The sequence below is a fragment of the Cornus florida genome, unplaced genomic scaffold, assembly GCF_030987335.1.
Source record: "Cornus florida cultivar Cherokee Brave unplaced genomic scaffold, ASM3098733v1 CherokeeBrave_3.0.0_Hap2_Chr11, whole genome shotgun sequence".
Taxonomy (NCBI): Eukaryota; Viridiplantae; Streptophyta; class Magnoliopsida; order Cornales; family Cornaceae; genus Cornus; species Cornus florida.
This window is the reverse complement of record NW_026775581.1, coordinates 33,944,789-33,971,158: the sequence shown is the minus strand read 5'-3', so window position 1 is coordinate 33,971,158 and position 26,370 is coordinate 33,944,789. Positions and strand designations below refer to the sequence as shown.

At 39.1% G+C, this 26,370-nt stretch overlaps 1 protein-coding gene across 1 annotated transcript; it reads left to right on the top strand.

The window, feature by feature from the left end:
• Nucleotides 1-19,841: 19,841 nt before the first annotated feature.
• LOC132280943 (uncharacterized) lies at nucleotides 19,842-25,689 on the top strand. Its single transcript, XM_059782691.1, has 3 exons — nucleotides 19,842-20,010; nucleotides 23,802-24,073; nucleotides 25,633-25,689. Exons 1-3 carry the CDS (start codon nucleotides 19,842-19,844, stop codon nucleotides 25,687-25,689), a joined length of 498 nt encoding a protein of 165 aa, XP_059638674.1.
• The last annotated feature ends 681 nt before the right edge of the window (nucleotides 25,690-26,370 follow it).

Sequence of the window (26,370 nt, the reverse complement as noted above, 5' to 3'; positions counted from 1 at the left end):
TGCAATGTTGCTCCCCATTTCCAAAACCATTTCCATTGTCCTTTCCAAACCGTTAGTGAAACCCATCCCATAACAACTCCATGGCGGCACGAGAGGAGGGCTAGCCACTGCCTCTAACCCATGGCAACTCCATGGCATTATTTGGGTCCATATAACTCAACCACACTAAGGAGATCTCCCTAGTCCCCTCTAGGCCTCACTAACGCCACGGTCCCTAGGCAACTCCTAAGCGGTCGGGTTTTCGTAAAACCCTTTCCAAAAACTTCATCCCGAAAATCCCATTTCGTTTCTTTCAAAACATCATTTCCCATTCCTTTCCAATGAAGTGCAAGGATGCATCATATCAACATTTGTCATGCGTGAATGTACCATGCCAATATTTATCATCATACAACAATTCAAGTTTAAAACACTTTGCATACTTTACAAGAAATTCCACAAATTACAACATACTTTCATTCAATGGTAATTTAGCATGGTAAGCATATACAACTTGAAATTTAACTCATATAAGCATGTTATTTCAAATAATATCAATTAAAACACATAGTCACATATTCCATTTACAACAACTTGCCTATTTTAAAGGAAAATCAACATAATTAAGCATGTTTGACTTCAAAACAAGTAAAATAATTCACAAAGGAGTAAGAAGTTTGTGAATTAAGAACTCCTACCTTCAAAGATGCAAAAATCCCCAATTTGAACCCTGGATTTCGAAATTCCTAGGGTGCACCAAATCTAATAATGCTTATATCAACTTGAAAATCTCGTCGAGCTCTTCGATTTGCTGCAAACGGCACCTAAAAATTCTAAGTGGTTAGAGATTAATTGAAGTTTGAAATTTGAGTGAGAAAAACAAAGAAAGATGAAAGGAAATGGGTGAAAGAGAGAGCTAGCAAGGGAGAGAGAGAAATGAGACCAAAAATGTGGTCTCTTGGCCTTAAGTACACTAATGGTGGGTCCCACATACATTTTTGACTTTTCTTCATTTCCTTTTTTCCACACATTAATAATACACACTTATAAACAATACAAATGCTATATAAAACACATAAAATAAAATAAATGGTATGCAAATGAACCCCACCAAAGCTCCCGTACACAACAATTCCGACAGCGATTCCACCCGGAACCGTTCGGCCCGAAAAACGAAGAAAAAAAAATACCTACATGGCAACCCTTGCATTTCAAAGAGTCATGAACTCAATGAAATGCCCCAACAAACTCTTGGACCTACCCAGCACACCCCACGGTGTCCGGCACGCAAAACGTGAAAAGACAAAAATGCCCTTGTAACGACAAAATTTCTGAAAAAAATGGAAAATGACGAAAATTGGAAACATTACAATCTCCCCAACTTAAAATGATTTCATCCTTGAAATCATACCTGTGGGAGAAAACAATGTTAAATACTTGGAGCGAACCTCCTGTTCAAGCTCCCAATTAGCCTCCTCAACTCCGTAGTGTCTCCAAAGAACTTTCACTAACGGTATTGTCTTATCCCTTAACACATTCTATCGTGTGTCAAGAATCTGAATTGGTCCCTCTTCATAGGAAACATCCTCATCAATGTCCACATCAACCCAATTCAAAATGTGAGATGGATCCGGTTTATATTTCTGTAGCATTGACACATGGAAAACATTGTGAACCCTATCGATCTGTGGTGGCAATGCAAGTCTGTAGGCAACCTCTCCTACGCGATCCAAAATCTCAAATAATCCAATGAATCGTGGCGATAGTTTGCCACTCTTCCCGAACCTCATCAAACCCTTCCGTGGAGAAAACCGTAGAAAAACGTAATCTCCCACATCAAAAGATAACGGTCATCTCTGTTTGTCCGTATAGCTCTTCTGTCGGCTCTGAGCTATGAGCAACCTCTGTCTGATCAACTTAATCTTCTCGGTGGTTTTGAGTACAATGTCGGGTCCTAAGGCGGCTGTCTCGCCTACCTTAGTCCAACAGACTGGAGATCTACAAGGTCTGCTATATAACACTTCAAATTGAGCCATCTCAATGCTTGCCTAATAACTATTGTTGTAGGCAAACCCAAAAAGTGGAAGGTGATCCTCCCAACTACCTACCAAATCAAGTACACATGCCCGAAGCATATCCTCCAAAATCCGGATAGTACGCCCTGACTGGTCGTCCGTCTGTGGATGGAATACCGTATTAAGGTGCAATGATGAACCAAACGCTGCTTGAAGTCCTTTCCAGAACCTCGAAGTAAACTTGGCATCCCTATCAGAAACAATAGCAACTGGTACCCCGTGCAACCTGACAATCTCTTTCATGTACAACACACCGAGTGTCCCTGCGTCATCTGTGGCCTTAATAGGCAAAAACTGAGCCGTTTTGGTCAATCTATCAATGATGACCCATACGGCCTCATTTCCACGTTGTGACCTAAGAAGACCTGTCATAAAATCCATAGCAATTTGCTCCCATTTCCATTGCGCTACAGGCTATGGTCGTAACAAGGCCGCTGGCCTCTGATGCTCGACCTTCAACTGCTGACAGATAAGGCATCTAGCCACAAACTGTTGGACATCCTTTTTCATTCCATTCTACCAATACTGATGTTTCAAATTGTGATACATTTTGGTACGACCTGAATGAACTGCAAAATGGGGAGTGTGAAACTCCCGTAGAACGTCCTCACGACATCCTGTGGAAACGACCAACAAGCCTCTGAACCATAGACCTCCATTTGTATGTAAGGTCCAGTCTGTCACTGTCTCACCATTAGAGATCAAGATGTGAATGGCATCCAAATCTCAATCATGTCTCTGTGACTCAATCACTCGTCTGACAAGGGTAGGCTGAGCCACAAGACTAAACAAGAATGCCGACTCACTGCAAGCATCGTCATCAAAACATTACAATCCCATTTCTGCCAAATCCTCAAGCATCTTCCACTTCTGGATGGCTAATCCAGCCAAAGTTCCACGAGATTTCTGGCTTAAGGCATCAGCTACCACATTTGCCTTGCCCAGATGATATTGCAAGTCAAAATTGTAATCTTCTAAGAATTCAACCCACCGTCTCTATCTGTTGTTCAAATCCTTTTGGGAGAAAAGGTATTTAAGACTCTTGTAATCCGAGAACACCTCGAATCTCTCACCATACAAATAGTATCTCTTGCTCTTCAAAGCAAACACAACTGCCGCTAGCTCCAAATCATAAGTAGGGTAGTTTTACTCATAAGTCTTCAACTGTCAAGACCCATAAGCCACTACTCTACCATCCAACATCAACACACAACCCAAACCATCACATGAAGCATCATAATAGATCATATAACCCAAGCGACGCTCGGGTATCACCAACACTGGAGCCGTAGTCAACCTTGTTTTCAATTCTTGAAAGGAAGACTCACAGGCTTCATTCCATATAAACTTAATCCCTTTCCGGGTCAATCTAGTCATAGGAGCTGCCAAACGGGAAAAATCCTTCACAAACCGACAGTAATATCTCGTTAGGCCAAAGAAACTCTGGATCTCAAAAACAGTCTTTGGTTGCTCCCAATTCAAAACTACTTCAATCTTCAATGGATCGACTGACACTCCAACTTCCGAGACAACATGTCCCAGAAATTTCACCTTCTGTAGCCAAAATTCACATTTTTCATAGTTGGCATACAAACGGTGCTCCTGCAAAATCTACAACATTATACTCAAATGAACCTCATGCTCCTCCCGAGTCCGTGAATACACAAGTATGTCATTCACAAAAACTACCACAAACTAATCTAAGTAATCGTAGAAGACACGGTTCATTAAGTCCATGAATGTTGGTGGCGCATTAGTCAAACCAAAAGGCATAACAAGGAACTCATAATGTCCATACCGTGTATGGAATGTTGTCTTTGGGATATCTTCATCCCTAACCCGCAACTGATAATAGCCTGATCTTAAGTCAATCTTTGAAAAATAACTGGCTCCCCTCAACTAATCAAACAAATCATCTATCCTTGGCAAAGGATACTTGTTCTTGATGGTGGCATGATTTAATTTTCGGTAATTAATGCACAACCTCAAAGAACCATATTTCTTCTTAGCAAACAAGACCGGTGCACCCCACGGTGACACAATCCGTCCTATGAAACCTTTCATCCTCAAGTCATCAAGCTGCCTCTTTAATTCTTCCAATTCTATCGGTGTCATGCGATACGGTGGAAAAGAAATTAGCGCGGTACCGGGTATCAAATCAATAGTCAACTCCACCTCTTAATATGGAGGCAACTCAGTCAAATCCTCTGGAAAAACATACAAAAAATCACAAACAACTGCTGGATAAACCTTTTCCACAACATTATCTTATTCAGCTAAAAGACTAGCCAAAAAGTAATCACCACGACCTCGTCCACAAACCCCGTACAATGATGGAGTATGGGAATCACCCCGATATCCCACGAAAAAGAAACAATCTTCCTTAGGAGTACAAACTGTGACTTTACCTCTAAAACAATCAATCGTAGAACGAAATAAAGCTAACCAATCCGTCCCAAAAATGACATCAAAGCTAGTCATCACAAGGAGGATAAGGTCAAACACAAAAGTCCGTCCGGCTATCACAATGGAACAATCCCTCACAACTCTACTCAAGGACACTGAAACCCCAACTGGCATGTCAAAACATAATGCTCGATCCATGAAACCGATATCTAACCCCGATGCAAGTGCAAATGATGATGAGATAAAGGAATGAGATGCACCAGAGTCAAACAAAACACGGGTCCAAGAACCAAACACTGGAAAGATACATCTGAGATCTGATGGACTAGAAGACGTATCGGCCTGTGCAAGTGCAAAGACATGTCCTTGTGGTACCTGTGCCTGGGAACTGCTAACCTGTACACCTGACTTCTGCATTGACAAAGTAAAAGTATCTCTCCTAACTGGCCATGAACCCTAAAAAGACATAGCAGGCTGTGGTGGTGGCGGTGGTCTGAAACCTGACTGACCTGTAACCGACTGTGATGGCCTCTGCTGTGGCCCTCTGCCACTACTGGTGCCTACTCCCCGATTTAGACATTCTTTAATCATGTGGCCCTGCTGCCCACAACCAAAGCAAACCCCAGAATTAACCGATATCTATCGGCATTCTGACTTGTAGTGACCCGGCTAATTATAGCGATAACAAATAACACCACTCCTAGCAGACCCTGCTAGCATAGAGGTAGTAGGAGCAAATCGTACCGACTGTTGCCCCTGAAATTGAGATGAACCACCCCTGTTCCTCATCCATAAAGGCCCCTCTAAAGATGATCCTCCATTCCTCTTTTGCTTCCACTGTTCTCTTCCCATATTTCTATCATTTGCTTCCGCCTTAAGCATCAACGCTCTTTCTACTGCCTTCGAGTAGACCTTAAAATATTGGGCCATTATCAACAGCCTCATTTGATAATGAAGGCTAGAGACAAACTTCCTTGTCTTTTCAACCTCATTAATCACTATCTCAGGAGTAAAGCGAGAAAGACAACTTATTTTCGTATTCCGTCACTGATATTGCAGCAATCTTGGTTTTTTCAACTTAGTGTGTACTGTGATAAACCGAAGATTAACCCGATAACGGATCCAGATGCAGAAGCAAGAATCAAGGCATTGGTCTCACAAGGAACAACACACCTCTAAGACCCTAAGATGGCCTTCCATAAGGTCAAGGAACTCAAAGGAAACAAAATGCGGAAGCGACGTTTCAAAAATGAACAAGAATGAACCTGGGGTTAGAAAGGTCATTTCAAAATGTATGGATTTAGGTGCCACCGAGCACACCACTGGAAATACAATGAAAAACAAATCATGATGGACTTAAGAATTGCATGGTTTCGAGTCTGAACGAAGGAGAAACGTCAAGATGAAGAAAAATGAGCGAAACTAATGGTCAATTTGCAAATGTGAAGGGAGATTTGACTCTAAACAAGTCAAATAAGGTCCACAAAACCTAAACCAATCATTACACAACATTCCAATAGGTTCCAAGAACATTGGACCAGAATCCCACAAGACGCCCTTTCCCGATTTGAGAAAAAACTGACACCCTCTTACTAAAACATGAATAACTCTCACCATAATTGGATTTTGAATGAATGGTTGGTTTCATTGGAAAGCTGAATTCAAGCTCATGAATTTAGGCTCAAGAATCACCCTATTTGGGTTAGAAACGAAGAAGTTATGGCCATTCGAAGTTGGAAGTTTAGTGTTGAAACTCAACAGAGACTAGTCTCAGGATCTAGCTATTTTGGTCGACCGAAATAACCCATTGGACGACCGAAATGAACATAAATCATGCTGAAAACAAGTTTTTAAGGCTTGGTTAGTTCGGTAGACCGAAATGAACCATCGGTCAACCGAAATAGGTCCAAACAGTACAAAAGCCTACTGGAAAAGATGGTTTGATGAACATAAGAAACCAAAGGAGAATCGGTCAACCGAACTAGCATTTCGGTCGACCGAAATGGCTCAAGAATGTGTATATGGACCTGTTATGCACCTAAGGCTGAAAGTCTATTTGGAATCCCCCATGGCATGTTCAATTTACATTATAAGCTAATGTGTGATGATATAAACGTGCACGCAAGTGTAATATTGCATTTTAGACATGCTACAATAGCCTACGGCCTCATTACATTTCATTTACAAAATTTGACATGTCAAACCTCTAAAGTTGGAAGAGTTTGCATTTCAAAGGCAAAACTCGAGGTTTACATACATACACTTGAAGTTTAAAGTCTATGGCCCTTGGCCTCATGTCATACATGTCAAATACATTGAAAAGAGTATACTTATGTACACCTTACATACATAGAATCAAGAATACAAGTTTTGCCAAAATAAACAAAGGCAAACATGATATGCTAACATGTGCATATTCAATGTCATCAAAATACTTCAAGACTTCTAGCATATCTAGGAGTGTTGTGTATCCCACAACAAGGCTTCTTAACCTGCAAAACACCCAGTAACTTCAGGGTGAATAAATAAGACTAACAAGTTTATTCGTAGAGAATGAGCATGCATGACTCGATTTCTTTAAGATTTTTGGACAACATGAATCATTTCAAAAGGGATCATATCACCTAACGTCTATGTCAAAGGTTAGACTCAAGGAGCATCCAAAGCTACGTATGCAATTGAATTAAACCATGGCCTACAAGTATATATGCTTAAGTATGCAAATCAATATCAAAACAGGGTATACGATATACAAGCATACATTTACAAGTATACTAAACCATAGTAAAATATGATACACGATTTACAAGTACACATGCTCACAAGTATATTGAATCATATTAAACGGGATAAGCAATATCTAGCACACATACACGAGTATGAGATATATACAGAGAACTCATAAATCAAGTATACAAACACAAGTATACTAAGCTAAATGAGATACGCATAAGACAAGTATACATGGCACAATACACTAAATGCGGTCTAAACTCATGGAGCAAGTATACAAGTTCAAGTACACTAAAATAGGCTTGAATACATAAACAAGTATACTAGTCCAAGCATACTAAATGAGATCAAAATACACGAAGCAAGTATACAGTTCCAAGTATACTAAATGAAGTCAAACACACGAAACAAGTATACAGTCCCAAGTATACTAAATGGATCAACAGACACGAAGCAAGCACCAATTCACAAGTTACAAGTAATCTATGATTAGCTACTTGGAATTGAATGCGAAAGCAAATAGTGGAAAGACTAAGATATGTGGTTACTAGACCAAACAAGTGTTTTGGGGTAATTATGACCCACAAGGCACAACCTAGTGCACACAAGCATAAGTTATTTCGGGCTATTACGACCCACAAGGTACCACCTAGTGCGCACTTATGACTTAGAAGACTCTTGTCTCCGTACTAGAGCCAACCCTAGCCGTCACATAAATTATGTCCTCACAAGCCTTCCAAAACCAATAAGTTCAAAACTTTTACAAAATCAAATGCAAGTTACCACGTTCCATGCACAAGTAAGGTTGAATTCACACAATTCATGTCCTAGAATTTAAGTCTAGATAGTATATGACATGTCATGTCCCCAATATGCAATTTATACATATAGCAAGAATATTTTTCAACAATTGAACCACATTACCATCCTAAGCCACAAGTACTAAATAAGTCCCAATTTAGTAACCAGCTTCCAAGGAAAACAATTGTAATATTCTAACAAGTTATATACCTATACAAGATATATTTAAATAAGCTATTCAAGTCAATGATATTCCATATCATGCTAAGTCCAATTACCATTCTAAGATGCCTCAAATACTAATTCTACATCAAATTAGTAATATGTTCACAAGGTGATTTAAACGGACTACATCTTAAGGGATTATCAACCTATTACATCCAATATCAATTTAAGTGACTCGCATACTTAAAATAAAATTAATTAAGCTCATTAATTAATTTTTCTTTAGATTTTCAATCAACTCCAAATGTCCTCAATTTAACATAGGTTAAAGAACTTATCAAGGCCTACTTCAATATCACATTACAAGTTGATTTCATGCTTGTTTCAACTATGTGAATTAAACCTTCATCAAAAATAAATATTAAATAAATCTTACAATTCTTATTCAAATACTCCAAATTTAATATATATTAACAAGTATACTAATGCCTAAATTACTAGCATGTCACACTTTAATTCCAAGTTGCATATCATCATGAGGATTAAATCTTAAACAAAGAAAATAATTAAATGAAAGGTTTCAAAACCTAATCAAATATTCAAGATTTAATATATATAAAACTACATGACATGCACACCAAGAATTTCTAGTCGGAATTCCAATGGGATGAATAGTACACTTGGGGCAATTTAATTAATCTAATTAATTAAATATTACTAGATTTCAAAACACTTCCAATTTCTCTCAAATTCACCTATGTTGAAGAGCATGCCAAGGCCTAATATAATATGTTAACACATATTGATTTCAAGCTAGTTAAGGCCACATGATTTAATATTTTATTCAAGATAAATATTAAATAAAATCATCAATACTTGTCCAAATGATTTAGATTTAATATATGTCAATCAATATATCAAAGGGTAATATTCTATCATGCCACATGTTTAAACAAAGTTATAATCAACCGGGAAAATCAAATCATTCACAAGAAAAATAAATAATAAAATCTCTAGATTTTGTGATTCAAGCATGTAATCAAGTTATATAAGCATCACAAGCATGTAATATAGCAAAAAAGTAAATTATAACACCCCCTACCTCAATTTGAGATGAAAACCTCAAAGGCCCACCGAAACCGAAGGGTTTTGTCGGGGATAACACTATCAACATGAATCCAAAGGAAGCCCCATGAAAATCACAACTTGACCTCAAACCTAAACTCAAGAAATAGTCGGAAATGAATTCTAAGGGGGAATGATAGAACACGTCGAGGGGAACAATAAATGTAAAGGGCGAAGGATTTCTACCGAGGAAATCAAGTGGAGGAGAAAGAGAAAGGGTGGCAGCCAAGGAGCTCCCATGGCTGCCGGCCAAGAGCTGGAGAAGATGAGTGAAAAAGTGATTTTTCACTTTAGGGCATCCTATTTATAGTAAGTCTCAAAAAGTGTTCCGAAAAGGTCCCGCCGGGTCTGGAAAAGTGGATTTTGAGAAAACACACTCAAACGGCAAAACTCTATGAACAAAAAAGATTCAAAATAATAAAATATGAATAACGGAAGAAACGGCGTTGAAAACTGAGTCCCGAGCAAAAAGTTATGCCCCGAACAAATTCAGCGGCAACCGGGTCCAAAAACTCTGAAACTGGAGAAAAACGATCAGAAAGAAATTCTATGAATTTATGAGTCGACAAGAAGTGAAAATGAATCCCGTACGAGGATCCAGGCCCCAGACAAGGTATTTTGCAATAACTTTCGTTAATTGCACAATGGCCCCTATAAAAAGGGTTAACTGCGAAACTGCCCCAGAATGAAAATATCTTCCAAAAGATATTTTCTTAGATGCCCCTAAAATAAAATATCTTTAAAATATATTTACGAAAAATACCCCAATAAAAGAAAAAGATTCTTAAGAATTGTGCATCCATGCCCCTATGGATACCGGGAGCAACCAGAGTACTTTCTTGCAAAAGTAAAGATACGTATTTCAAGGAAACCACTGAAGATGAAGACATGTGAAGTCAAAAACCAACTCCGAGCATGAAAAGTGAGGTTGTGCCAAAAACTGGCAAAACGGGGAAAAGGACGACATAGGGAAAAGGACAAAAGTGAATAGTGTTCGAAAAGTAAAAATGCGAAAATGACTCGGTCCTCAAAAGAAGTTGTCAATACACAGGAAAGAGTCTTAGAAGCTAACTCTGAGTACTCGAGATAACACTAAACGACGAGAAACAGATCTCAGAAAAGAGAATTAAACGGAAAAAAAATTATCCGTAAAATTTTAGGAAAAAGGAAAGGGAGTCAAATGACCGGGTCATTACAAACATATTACCTTGGATAAGGCCATTAAATTGTCCCTTAGCTCCTATCTCTTGGTAACCAGAAAATACTTCTCACAAAACAGCTCCTTAAACATATAATGACCCGAGTTTTATTTAATCTAATGCGTCAATGATGACCCGAAAGTTGACCCGGTCACGGATCCGAAATGCGGAAGTGAAAGATAAACCAAGATCTCTAGGGATAAAAATCATCCCTAAGACACCAATGTGACCTTCCATGAAGTCACAGAACTTAAAGAGAACGAAAGAGTAAACGAGAATCAAAACGGGCAAAATCCGTCAGTCAAAGGGCAAAATGGTCAATTAACAAATAAGAAGGGAAATTTGACTCCAATCAAGTCAAATTAGGTCTAATCAACCTAAACTAATCATTTCACAACATTCCAAGAGGTTCTAAGGACTTTGGCCAAGAATCCCACAAAATGCCCTTTCCCGATTGAAGCAAAAACTAACACTATCTCACTAAAACTTGAATAAATCTCACTGTGATTTGAATCTGAGAATGGCATTGGTACATTGGAAATCTGACTCAAAATCCTTGAGTTTAGGCTCAAGAATCACCCCATTTGCATTATAAATGAAGAAGTTATGACCATTTGAAGTCGGAACATCAATGCTGAAACAAAATATGGAAGGGGCTGGTGTATGAGAGCTATTTCGGTTGACCGAATTGGAGTTTTAGACGACCGAAATAGACAGAAACTTTTCTGAATGCTGGTTTTTAAGGGGAGGTCACTTTGGTAGACCGAAATAAGGCATCGGTCGACCGAAATGGAGTTTCGGATGACCGAAACACCTCGAATCCTGCTGAAAGCCCTACTAAACATTTGAGATTTGCAATAGGACCTATAGGATTCATTCTACCCACATGAATAGGTCAAAAACTAATTCTTTTAAAGAAAGATTGAGCATGTGAACATGTCAACAAGCATAATATGAACATTTGAATGTAATACAATGGCTCACGGCCCCATACACATTAATTACAAGAATCTCATATGTCAAACCTCCAAAGTTGGTTAAAATACATTTTTAAAGCAAAATATGGTACCCAATGAGTACAAGTGCTAAATTAAACATGCTTGGCCCTTAGCCTCATTGCACACACATCTAAGGAGTATCAAAGGGTGCACTTAAGTGCACATTACATAATTGAACAATAAATACAAGTTTTTATACAATACACCAAAAAGGACAATGATATGCTAACAAGTGCATATTCAATGTCACCAAAAACACTCCAAGCTATCTAGCAAGTCTAAGAATGTTGTGCATCCCACAATAATGCTTCTTTACCTAAAAAACACCCGCTAACTTTGGGGTGAGTAAACAAGTTTACTCGTAGGGAATAAGCATGCATAAGTTTAACTTATTACAAAGTTTGCAATTCAATAAAATTTAGTCTATGCTATTAAAATGACATTGGAACTTTTAACATAGCAAAATGAGATACAATATCACAAGGTTATCAATTTGGAAATTAAAGAGTGAAATCAAACTAAGGTGTATGCTTAGATATTGCCCGGACTAAAACCGTACTCTTGAGATCACTTTAGTGCTATTAACCCATGGATACCTTCCCCTAGTGCGAACTATAGTATAGGGAGCTCTCTATCTCCCGTACTAGAACCAAGTCCTAGCCATGTCTAGTTCTTGATGATATCCCAACTTTCCAAAATCAACATGTAGAGTAACAAGTCATGATATGTGATAAAACACAATAAGTTCCATGAATTACATGACTAAATCATTAGATCAATATGAAAGAAATTAAGTAGACCAACTAAGTAATTTCTCTAGATTTCAAGAGTTATCCAAATGATTCCAATTTATTATATGACAAGGAATAACTCATGACCATACCATATATCACGTCTAAAACGGAATATAAGCATGGTACAAATAATTAGAATTTAAATCAACTTAAATTAATTAATCCTCTAGATTTAAAAGCCCATTTAAATCATGCCAAATTAATACACAACAAAAATCAAGTCATGGCTATGCCATATATCAAGTCTAAAATGAGTTATATACAAGCTACAATTAATCACTAATTTCTTATTTCAATACAAGACATGCATACAACCTTAATATCACTACAAAAGCAATTAATTCACTTAGATAATAAACTAGAACACCCCCTACCTCAATAGAGAATTGTATCTCTATAATCCAAGGCAACCAAGTTTAAAAATGGAAAATCAAACAAGGGTTTTATAGAGGAGAGTGAGAGGAAGCTAAAGTATTCCAAGCTCAAAGGTCTAAGGTGAGTAGAAGGAGGCCAAAAATGAATTTCAAGCTCTAAGTCAAACTTTGCTCCAATGGTGGCTAAGTTAGGGCTTGAGAGGAAAGAGATGAAGTGAAAATGAAATGCCCACCCTAAGCTAAATGTGGTGGGATTCTCCACTCACTATGTGCTCTTACACTACCTCTCACACACACACTTGCAAGACTAAATGTGAGACCTACACTTGTCATGAATCTAAGTAAACTCCCAAGACTTAATATTAAGCCTAAACTTATCAACCATCCATGCCAACAAATGCTCCTATCCTAGGCCAACAAATGGGTGAATCTCCACCCTCCATGTGCCATGAGATTAAGTCTCCAAGTGGTTCCACCACAATGTCAACAAGTGGCTCCACGAGAGTGTGACACTTGTCACATTTTTTTGGAAATTGCAAAAAAATCCTTTTTGAAAATATCTTCCAAATTAAATTGCAAAATGGACCCTAAGATGAAAAATAATTATTTTATTTAATTACACTAAAACCCCAAAAGTCAAGAATATTACCAAAAAGTTATGCATCCATGGCCTTTACAAGAGAAGTAAACATTTAGCATGCTTTTCTACAAAAGCAAAAATGTAGATATCATGAAAATTAAATATCATGATGCATGCAAGGCCAAACTCAAATCCGAGCACAAAAAGTGAGGTTATGCAAGGGAAAAATAATAAACGAGAAAAAGACGAAAAAGACAAAAAAAGAAATTACTGAAAAAAGAAAGGAAAGAAAATGACTGGATGATTACAAATATCTCCCAACTCATATCTTCAACCTTATTGATTGGTGACCGACTTCCACCAAAGCTTGGTGTCCTTGGAAAACTTATAAGTTGCTAAGATGATTTTCACGTGATCATTCATCATATCCATAGAAGTCAAGTGGGTGGACTTGGTCCATGTAGTCGTCCGCTTCCATCGGATCCGCACTGCCCTCAAACATCACTGGCATCAACTTAGAAAATCCCACAATTAACTTAAGACGCTTATGTGTCGCCGTCTCCTCTACCTGAACTACCGGTTGTGGTACCAATTACGGAAGAGTAGCAATTATAGCCCTCAAGGCACTTTGCAGCAAACGGTTCAATGTTAGCTCAGCTGAACCTTCACCCGCTTCAACGGGTGTCTCAACATTGTCCCTCCTAGTAGGAACACCTCTAGGGGGAATCAAGTCCCTAATAAGTGTATCCTCATCAACTCGCTCCGCTAGATTGCAGCTAGAAATTTCACCAACATCACCCCTTATCGGCCTATGTAATGTTTCTGAATTTTGCCATTTTCCATTTTCTGGAAATTTTCTTTTTGGGTATTTGGGTTTTTTCTAATTTTGCGTGCCATGTGGGTCCCGGTGTTGTTTTCCCAATTACCATGCATTTATCTTTATGTGAGTTAATGTGTTAAATGGGTATGCATATGTGGTATGTGGGTGGAGATTGATATTTTGTGGCATGGTGTAATTTTAGTGATCTTTGGAGGGTACTTTTGGCAATTGAGCATAGGTGGACTTTTGAACTATTTTTAACCACACATTTGAGGAGGTGATTGGCTAAGCTTAGACCACCACCTCACTTCCTCTTGCTCATTTTCGTCACACTCACACTCTCCCTCCTCCATTTCACTTTCTCTCTCTAAATCTCAAGCTTCTCTCTGAGGTTTGAGCTACCTAAAGGAAGATCTAGGTGGGGACACAAAGGAAAGTTGTTTTACTCTTCAAGATCTTCATTTCTCATCCGGTCTTGCATGTATTTGGGGATTTTTGAGCTTGGGAGTTAAGGGCTTGGGTTGCATTCTTAAGGTAGGGATGTTTAAAGTACCATACTTTATCTCTTGTTTGAGTTTCTTTATTTGATTCCGTGTTTTACTTGTTCTAAATGCTAAATCTCAAGTTGAAATGTGTTGAATGTTGAATAGAAAAAGCATGCTTATATGTGTTGTTGATTAAATGTGTAATTTGGTTGCTATGACTTTGAAAGCATGAAAGTATTAATCTCTATGATGCATGACTTCATTTGTGGCATGAGCATGGTTGGGAAATTGTGGTTGAAATGTAGTTTTTTAAAAAAGGAAAGTGATTTAGGAATGGTTGAAAATTTTAATTTCGCGGGCCCGTGGCTCATTCGACCTAAAGGAAGCACGTGCTGAATTCGGACGTGTAAAGTTGGTTGTTAGGCCCAATTAGTTGCTAGATTTGGAACTACAGATGGCTAATCAATCTCGCCTCGGTAAAGTCGGTTAGTGGTTTTCAGTGTGTGTTGAGTTGGACCGGGAATTGTTATCGGGAAAGCATGACATTCATAGCATGATAGTATGTTTGTGTTGACTGTGGTTTATTGGTATTTCCATGCATGACCCCGAATCCCTTTCTCTATTCTTTGTTTGTTAAATCAAGGGAGCCCAAAGCGAATACTTTAGGCATCCCCTACTGAGCCATTGTGCTCACTCCATATTTATCATTTTTACTATATGGCAAAGACATTATAGACAACGTACCCCTGCAAGATTAGAGTGTAAGGATGAGCTTTTGACACCTTTTGTAATGGACTAGTATGAACAATGATTTTGCAATGTAATCACAATCTTTTGTATTTGTATAAATGCTTCAAAGATGTATGAATGATGATATTTGTAAATTTTATGCAATGTTAAATGGTTGATGATGTTCATGGAACCCTGAATTTCATGTTTAGATGGTTGGGAATTGTTTTTGACAGGGCTGGAAATCATAAATTTCGTTAAAATCATTATGTGGGCATCATCTAACCGGTTAAGAGGTTTTTCATAACCGGTTAGATGAAAAGGGGCAGTGAGTTGGTTTGATGGATTCTTTCCTATCTAACCAGTTAGGAGATCCTTCGTCACCGGTTAGATGTGAAGGGACAAAGAAGTGGGTTGGATAATTTTCCTTAAGTAACCAGTTAGATTTTTTTACGATTTCTTTTCTTCTGGCCATTCATGTAACCGGTTAGGAGAAATCTCCTAACCGGTTAGATGAACTGGAAAAAAAAATTAAAATAAATAAAATAAATAAAAATAAAAATAAAAAATTATATTATATTACCCAATGTCCCCTAAACCCCAACTAAAGTACAAAATAACCCTAGAAAATGACAGAAATACCCTTGAAAGGTATGAATGTTGTATTTTGACCAGAAAATGACTATTTTGCTCCTGAAGGTTTTATATCACTATTTCAATGCAGGAAAAGTCTATTTTACCCTTTTGGGTTTATTATTATTTTATAGCTATGAAAAAAGACCATTATACCCCTGTGAACTCTAAGAGTGTTAGAATAACATGGTTTGACTATAAGGCTTTCGGACCTCTTTTAATTCATGGAATGACTCAAGTAAATGACAGTTTTACCCTTTGTGGACCTTAAATCATTAAATTAAAGTAAAATGACCGTAGTACCCCTGCGTTACCTCGGGTCTGGGTAAGGACCCGGTTAGCGATCCGGACCCCTGGGTTTAGGTTGTTGCAGATTTGGTATCAGAACTATGGTTCGAAAACCATTAGGACGACGGGTAGAGGCCTACCTAAGGTTGTGTGGGAAGTTATTTGCATTGTATATGTGATTGTTTGCTAAGTGTTTTGTTGTTTGAAAAGCTTGCTTAACTGTCTACTTGTTTAATTGCTTATGTGGATATGTGCTAAGTGTTTAAAGTAGTTGTACGTTATTATCATGATCATGCTCATCATTGGTTAGGTTTTCTGAGATTATGGAACGTGTTAAGTGTTATCATTCCTATTGAGTCATTGTGTGAGGACTCCGTTCTAATGTGCGTAGTAGTGTCATTGTTTTTAATCTATTCCCTCGTTTTATAGCGTCATGCCACCACGAAGGGATCCCAGAGAAAGTTCTAGCTCTAATCCTATAGAAAGGGATCAGGAGCAAGTTGAAGAGGATATCTTGTTGCGTGATTTAGTCCCACTAAGAGGGGGACAAGCTAGGGGGACTGTTGATCCTCCTTTTCAGATAAATGAGGAATAGTTGCAGTTGGCCGTTAAGGCAGCTCTTTTTAATGCATTTCGATAGGCAAATACTTTATCATCACAGTTTGTGCCACCACCAGCACCACCCCCACCACCTCCAAAGACCAATGAGTTAGATGATACTCTTTATCACATTGCTAGGTTTGTGAAGTTGATGCCGACGCTGTTTGAAGGCGGTCCAGATTCGTTTGTTGCGGACGGTTTCATGGATAGGGTGGAGAAGCATATTAATGCTATGAGTTTGGCGACGGACAAGTTAAAGATCACTTTGGCAACTTATAACTTTGTTGGGGATGCTGAGATTTGGTGGAAGACCATTTCTTACACTCATAATTTGGATACGATGACTTATGCTGCATTTAAGAAATTGTATTATGAGAAGTACTTTCCGGCACCTAAGCAGAGAGAACTAAAGAAGGAGTTCGATGGGTTGAAACAAAGAAACATGACAGTTACTGAATATGAGAACAAGTTCACATCGCTTCTGAGGTTTGCAGAAAGACTTGCTGAGGATGAGGAAGGAAAGATAGAGAAATTTGTTGACGGCCTTGATTTCACCATTAGGCCATTTGTGGCTACTACAAAGCCAGTAGAATATGCAAAGGCAGTGAGGAAGGCCTTAGTTGTAGAGGTCGAGAACAAGGACAAGAAAGTCATTAAGGAGTCCTATAAGCTTAGTAGGAGTATGAATGCTACTTCTGAGGGTCAATCACAGAAAAAACCAAATAATGAACCACCAGGGTTCAGGTGACAACAGCCAGTCAGATCTGCACCCACAGCATCAGTGTCTCTGGGGTCTTCTAGGCCAGATGTCACGTGTTTCAAGTGCAGGCAGCCCAGGCATTACAAGTCGCAGTGCCCTCAGATTCAGATGGCTACGGGAGGATGTTTTGGGTGTGGCCAGCAGGGCCACCGGGTGAGAGACTGTCCACAGCAGAGCAAAGGCTCAGATAGGGGTGGAGGTTCACAACAGAGGCAGACACGGTCCACCACAGTTCAGTTAGGATTTCGATCACCACCACCACCCCAACCATCCCAGCCAGCTATGTCAGCCCAGGGTTCTCGACCAGGCAAAGGGACTTCTTCGAGTGCACCCACTCAACAGTCTGGTTATCAAACAGGTGGTTCCCAAGGGCAGAGGACTCAGGGTCGTGTGTTTGCGCTCACTCCAGCCGAGCCATCATCCAGTCCTTCAGTTGTTAAGGGTATGTTTATTGTGTTCCATTCTTGAGCTCGTGTATTGTTTGATTCTGGTGCCTCTTATTCCTTCATTGCTTCATCATTTGCATGGGCATTGGGTTTGGAGGTCAGTCAGTTAGACAGACCATTTTGTGTTGACACACCTATTAGGGATTCAGTCACTCTTGGTAGGGTTTGTAAGAATTGTTCCATCACCATTGTTGGGTGAGTACTCGAGTACGATCTCATCCTTCTCGAGATGACAGGGTTTGATGTCATTATTGGGATGGACTGGTTGTCGTCTTTCAAAGCCGTCATTGATTGTTTCAGGGGTAGGGTTTCAGTGTGTACCCCAGATGGGGATTGTTTCTATTTTGTGGGAGATCGGTGTGATTCTTTCACTCCTTCAGTTTACGGTGTTAGAGGTTGGGATTGACAGGGGTTCTTTTTGGCTAGCCTGTTTGCTGATGATGGTGTTGAGTTTCGCGGGGTCAATTATCCTGTGGTTGTATGCGATTTTCTGGATGTGTTTCCGGAGGACTTGACGGAGTTGCCTCCACATCAAAAGGTGGAGTTTGCTATTGATTTAATGCCTGGTACTGCACCAATTTCTATGGCATCGTATCATATGGCACCAATTGAATTGGAAGAATTGAAGAAGCAGATTGATGATTTGAGGGTGAAGAGTTTAATCCGACCGAGTGTGTCACCGTGTGGTGCATCAGTCTTGTTTGCTAAGAAGAAAGATGGTTCTTTGAGGTTGTGTATTGATTACCAAAAGTTGAATCATGTCACCATTAAGAAAAAATATCCTTTACCAAGGATAGATGATTTGTTTGACTAATTAAAAGGAACCGGTTGTTTTTCGAAGATTGACTTGAGGTCTGGCTATTATCAGTTGCGAGTAAGGGAGGAGGATATCCCAAAAACAGCGTTCCGTACACGATATGGACACTACGAGTTCCTTGTATTCCATTTGGCTTGACTACTGCGCCAGCGACATTCATGTACTTAATGAATCGTGTCTTCTACGATTACTTGGACCAATTTGTGGTAGTTTTCGTGGATGACATACTTGTGTATTCACGGACTTGGGAGGAGCACAAGGTCCATTTGAGTATAGTATTACAGATTTTACAGGAGCACCGCTTGTATGCCACATATGAGAAATGTGAATTTTGGCTACAAGAGGTGAAGTTTTTGGGGCATGTGGTTTCAGAAGGCGAGGTTTCAGTTGATTCTTCAAAGATAGAGGCAATTTTGAATTGGGAACATCCTAAGAATGTTTTTGAGATACGCAGTTTCCTGGGCCTAGCGGGTTATTATCGGAGATTTGTGAAGGACTTTTCTCGTCTGGCAGCGCCTATGACTCGCTTGACTCGGAAAGGGATCAAGTTTACATGGAATAAAGCCTGTGAGTCATCCTTTCAAGAGTTGAAGACAAGATTGACTACGACTTTAGTGTTGGTGATACCCAAGCGTGGGTTGGGTTATGTGATCTATTGTGATGTTTCACGTGATGGGCTAGGTTATGTGCTGATGCAGGATGGTAGAGTATTGGCTTATGGGTCTTGGCAGTTGAAGACTCATGAGCTTAACTACCCTACTCATGATCTGGAATTGGCAGCATTCGTATTTGCTTTGAAGTACTGGAGGCACTATTTGTATAGTGAGAGATTCGAGGTATTCTCGGATCATAAGAGTCTCAAGTACCTTTTCTCCCAAAAGGACTTGAACAACAGACAAAGATGATGGGTTGAATTTTTGGAGGACTACAATTTTGATTTACAGTATCATCCGGGCAAGGCAAATGTGGTAACCGATGCCTTAAGTCAGAAATCTCGTGGGACTTTGGCTGGTTTGGCTATTCGGAAATAGAAGATGCTTGAAGATTTGGCAGAGATGGGATTACAGTGTTTCGACGGTGACTATGGCAGTGAGTCGGCATTCTTGTTTAGTCTTGTGGCTCAGCCTACTCTTATCGGACGAGTAATTGAGTCACAGAAACAGGATCCGGATTTGGATGCCATTCACACCTTAATCTCCAATGGTGAGACAGTGAAAGATTGGACCTTATATACAGATGGAGATCTACGATTTAGGGGATTGTTGGTTGTTTCCACAGTTTGTCATAAGGATGTTCTACGGGAGTTTCACACTTCCCACTTTGCAGTTCATCCAGGTGGTACCAAAATGTATCACAATCTGAGACGTCAGTATTGGTGGAATGGAATGAAGAAGGACGTTGCACAGTTTGTGGCCAAATACCTTACCTGTCAACAAGTGAAGGCCGAGCATCAAAGACCAGCTGATTTATTGCAGCCATTGCCGGTAGCGCAGTGGAAATGGGAGGAGATTGCTATGGATTTTGTGACAGGCCTTCCTAGGTCACGAAGGGGAAATGAGGCCGTATGGGTCATCATTGACAAATTTACCAAGACGGCTCACTTCTTGCCTATTAAGGCAACAGATGAGATACCCCTCGGATCCAAGACACGGGTTAATCAGGCCCAGGCCCAAACCCGAGGGAATATCAAACAATTAATATTTTATAATGAACACGGAATACAAAATAAATTAAGAAATGAAATTAAAGCTGGAAGGAACTAAAAATAGAATCCGCAAAATATTATAATTATTAAAATCCATCAAACCCAAACTCCAAAACTCCATCAGTTTACAACTTGGGAATCCATCTCTAGTGGACCCCTATTAAACATCCAAACGGAAGATAGAACAAATGTAATAAACGTCCAGAAATAAAACTATAGAGAGAGCCTTACATCGTCGGAAGAGTGAATAGAGACCTCTGTTCAGCACGAACACGTCTAAGCCTGGAACTGTCGTGTACCTGAAAAATAGAAGTGGGTCAGGCCCACGCGCAAGTTCTATACTACTACAATCCAAACAGAGGCCCGATACGCATGTACATCCTAAACAATTCAACAATAGCTAATAGTCCGTAAATATATATATAGTCACACTAAAGGACTCTCACTGGACTACAGGTCGGTCTCAACCTGAATAGAGGTAACATGCTAAAACGCACACGAAGTGGGCATATGTACATATACCTAAATAGGGTACACCTCCAACCATCGTAGCCAGCTACACATCCCGATGAATATACGCTCCCTAGCCATCGGTCCTGAGGCTCAAGCTCATACCGAGGCACCATAACAGTACATATATAAAATCCATCCAAAATCCCTGGTATTGCCGCTCAACAAGTAGTTGCCATGACAATACAAATCCACGGGACTTAACTTTTAGTTAATCCCATTCTTATTCCAAGTAGGTGGGTAATGGTATTGATTTAAAAACCAAACTCATCCTTAGTATGCCACCGTCCCATACCGGTGCCTACTTTCCAATCCTCCAGTAGTCAATAATACCAATAAATCAAGTATATATCAACTAAATTCCAACATCCAACATTCAATGTTAGCAGTATTAAAATCAGCATTGAAAAACAGGGTCACAACAACAACATATACATGCCCAATTTAAGTTGTTCCCTTTAGTCTGATATAAAGACAGAATTAATTAAAACTTCCATTTAACACCTTACAAATGACATACAGATATGTAGGGTATGTATCACAAAATCCTAACCTCCACAGTTGATACTAACTGTGATAATGTAAGCATCAAAACAATATTCACAGTATGTATGTAGACATGCTCAAATTATAGTGTTCCACAAAACCGATCTAGTGTTAAACTCAAATCCTCCTAGTATTTAAGTTCCAACAGTTGCTATTACAGAAGTTAAGATAGCTATCATCTAGACCCATCCTTCCAATAATTTATACTAGCAGTGGTAAGGAAAAACGTGAACCACGGAACCACAATGCAACCACAAACATGCTTAGTCTAGGTTGAACAAGCATACAACACTACTGTAACTACCAGTTTCATAGCAAAACAGATATCATTTTAGTTTAGTTTAATCTTCATTAATCCTGGAATCATTTAAGAGTGCAAAGAGTATGAAGCCTAAGGGAAAGAGTAAGGATAGAATCTTGCCTCAGAAACTTTTGTTCAAAGTTTCAACGTCGTCTTCTTAAAAAATCCCGGCGAGTTCCAAAATCCGGTTACTGTTCACGGGTACGAAACACTATTCCCGAACTCAAAATCTGATCTCCACCATTCAGATTGTGCAACACTGAGTCATGAACCTATCCTCCAAATTTCAGCTCGATCGGACCACGGACGAAGCGGGATCGTATGTTTGATGAAATTTGGGCAGAATTGAAGAAAAACCTGTGCGACCCAGTTACTGTTCACAAGTACGAATCACTGTTCCCCAGGTCAAACTCTGATCTTCACCGTTCAGATTGTGCTTCACTGAGTCATGAACCTCTCCTCCAAAATTCAACTCGATCGGACCACGGACGAAGCAGGATCGGATGTTTGATGAAATCTGGGCAGAATGGAAAAAACCTGCGCGACCCAGTTACTGTTCACGAGTACGAATCACTGTTCCCGAGGTCAAACTCTGATCTTCACCGTTCAGATTGTGCGTCACTGAGTCGTGAACCTCTCCTCCAAAATTCAGCTCGATCAGACCACGGATGAAGCGGGATCGGAGCTTTGATCAAACTTTGGCAGAATGTGAAAAACTGCGTTTTTCCTTCTCCACTTCCACAAAACGTGTGCTTTGTTTAAAAAAACCCTACACAGACGTCTATTTTATACTTATAGAGTTTTCCTAAACCCTAGGTTCATTTAAGTTCAACTCACAATCCTAACCGGCCCATCCAATTAACGTAGAAACCTACGACGGCTATAATATAAAACCCTAATTTATACTGTAATTAAAACCCTAGTTAGATGTATTTACCTAATTACCCTATTCACCATTAAATACTTAACAAATAATCTAATTGAACAAAATAATAATTAGTAAACCCAATTAAACCAAATAAGACACACATAGAATAATTAAACCAATTACATTTAAACCATTAACGCCAATTAAATAATTAAAACACTAACGCCAATTAAATAATTAAAACACTAACAAGTAATTCCAATCAAATAACTAAAAATAAATATCATTTAAATAAATTAAATCACCACAAAAGAAAACAATTAAGCACCTAATAAAAAAAATAATGACACATAATCAAATAAAATGCACTTAAATAATAAATTAAATACCATTAAATACCAGGAATATCCTTTTTAAAATTAGGGGTATTACAACAGATGATGCAGAAGCACTTAATGTGTTATATGTGAAGGAAGTTGTGCAGTTGCATGGAGTTCCTTTATCTATTGTATCGGACAAGAATGCCAAGTTCACTTCGAAGTTCTGAGAAGGACTTCAGGCAGCTTTTGGTTCATCGTTGCACCTTAGTACGGCATTTCATCCACAAACGGACGGCCAGTCGGAGCATACCATCCAAATCTTGGAGGATATGTTTCGGGCCTGTGTACTTGATTTGGGAGGTAGTTGGGAAGATCACCTACCGTTTATCGAGTTTGCCTACAACAACAGTTATCAGGCGAGCATTGAGATGGCTCCATTTGAGGCGTTGTATGGAAGACCTTGTAGGTCTCCAGTTTGTTGGACTAAGGTAGGTGAGACAGCCGCCTTAGGACCCGACATTATACTAGAGACCACCGAGAAGATTAAGTTGATCAGACAGAGGTTGCTCACAGCTCAGAGCCGACAGAAGAGTTATGCGGATAAGTGAAGACGACCACTATCTTTTGAGGTGGGAGACCACGTTTTTCTACGGGTTTCTCCACGAAAGGGGTTGATGAAGTTCGAGAAGAGTGGCAAGTTATCGCCGCGATTCATTTGACCGTTTGAGATCTTGGAACATGTAGGAGAGGTTGCCTGCAGACTTGCATTACCACCACAGATGGACAGAGTCCATAGTGTTTTCCATGTATCAATGTTACGAAAATATGAGCTATATCCGTCTCACGTTTTGAGTTGGGTTGATGTGGACATTAATGAAGATGTTTCTTACGAGGAGGGACCAGTTCAGATCCTTGACACACGGCAGAAGGTGTTAAGGGACAAGACAATACCATTGGTGAAAGTTCTTTGGAGACATCACGGAGTTGAGGAGGCCACTTGGGAACTTGAACAGGAGGTTCGCTCCAAGTATCCAGTGTTATTTTCTTCCCCAGGTATGGCTTGATTTAGGGGAAAAAATCCCTTTAAGTTGGGGAGAATGTAATGTTTCTAAATTTTGTCATTTTCCATTTTCTGGAAATTTCTTTTTGGATATTTGGGTCTTTTCTCATTTTGCGTGCCGTGTGGGTCCCGGTGTTGTTTTCCCATTTACCATACATTTATCTTTATGTGAGTTAATGTGTTAAATGGGTATACATATGTGGTATGTGGGTGGAGATTGATATTTTGTGGCATGGTGTAATTTTAGTGATCTTTGGAGGGTACTTTTGGCAATTGAGCATGGGTGAACTTTTGACCCATTTTTAACCACACATTTGAGGAAATGATTGGCCAAGCTTAGACCACCACCTCACTTCCTCCTGCTACCATTTTCGTCACTCTCACACTCTCCCTCCTCCATTCACTTTATCTCTCTAAATCTCAAGCTTCTCTCTAAGGTTTGAGCTACCTAAAGGAAGATATAGGTGGGGAGCACAAAGGAAAGTTGTTCTACTCTTTAAGATCTTCATTTCTCATCCGGTCTTACATGTATTTAGGGATTTTCGAGCTTGGGAGTTAAGGGTTTAGTTTGCATTCTTGAGGTAGGGATGTTTAAAGTATCATGCTTTATCTCTTGTTTGAGTTTCTTTATTTGATTCCGTGTTTTACTTGTTCTAAATGCTAAATCTCAAGTTGAAATGTGTTGAATGTTGAATAGAAAAAGCATGCTTATATGTGTTGTTGATTAAATGTGTAATTTGGTTGCTATGACTTTGAAAGCATGAAATCATTAATCTCTATGATGCATGAATTCATTTGTGGCATAAGCATGGTTGGGAAATTGTGGTTGAAATGTTGTTTTTAAAAAGGAAAGTGATTTGGGAATGGTTGAAAAATGTGATTTTATGAAAGGAACCGGGTTTCGCGAGCCCGGGGCTAATTCGACCTAGAGGGAGCGCGTGTCGGATTCGGACGTGTAAAGTTGGTTGTTAGGCCCAATTAGTTGCCGAATTTGGAACTACAGATGGCTAGTCAATCTCGCCTCGATAAAATCGATTAGTGGTTTTCAATGTGTGTTGAGTTGGACCGGGAATTGTGGTTGGGAAAGCATGACATTCATAGCATGATGGTATGTTTGTGTTGATTATGGTTTATTGGTATTTCCATGCATGACCCCGAATCCCTTTTCTCTATTCTTTGTTTGTTAACTCAAGGGAGCCCAAAGCTAATGCTTTAGGCATCCCTTACTAAGCTATTGTGCTCACCCCATATTTATCATTTTCAGGATATGGCAAGGGCATTGTAGACGACGTACCCCCGCAAGCTTAGAGTGTAGGGATAAGCTTTTGACACCTTTTGTAATGGACTAGTATGAACAATGATTTTGCAATGTAATCACAATCTTTTGTATTTGTATAAATGCTTCAAAGATGTATGAATGATGATATTTATAAATTTTATGCAATGTTAAATGGTTGATGATGTTCATGGAACCTTGAATTTCATGTTTAGATGGTTGGGAATTGTTTTTGACAGGGCTGGAAATCAGAAATTTCATTAGAATCATTCTGTGGGCATCATCTAACCGGTTAGGAGGTTTTTTGTAACCGGTTAGATGAAAAGGGGCAGTGAGTTGGTTTGATAGGTTCTTTCCTATCTAACCAGTTAGGAAATCCTTTGTAACCAGTTAGATGTGAAGGGACAGAGAAGGGGGTTGGATAATTTTCCTTAAGTAACCGGTTAGATAAGGTTTCTTAACCGGTTAGATTTTTTTTACGATTTCTTTTCTTCTAGCCATTCATGTAACCCGTTAGAAGAAATCTCCTAACTGGTTAGATGAACTGAAAAAAAATAAATAAATAAATAAATAAATAAATTAGAAATTTATATTACCCAATGGCCCCCAGACCCCAACTAAAGTACAGAATAACCCTAGAAAATGACAGAATTACCCCTGAAAGGTATGAATGTTGTATTTTGACCAGAAAATGACTATTTTGCCCCTGAAGGTTTTATATCACTATTTCAATGCAGGAAAAGTCTATTTTACCCTTTGGGTTTATTATTATTTTATGGCCATGCAAAAAGACCATTATACCCCTGTGAACTCTAAGAGTATTAGAATGACATGGTTTGACTATAAGGCCTTCGGACCTCTTTTAATTCATAGAATGACTCAAGTAAATGACGGTTTTACCCTTTGTGGACCTTAAATCATTAAATTAAAGTGAAATGACCGTAGTACCCCTGCATTACCTCGGGTCTGGGTAAGGA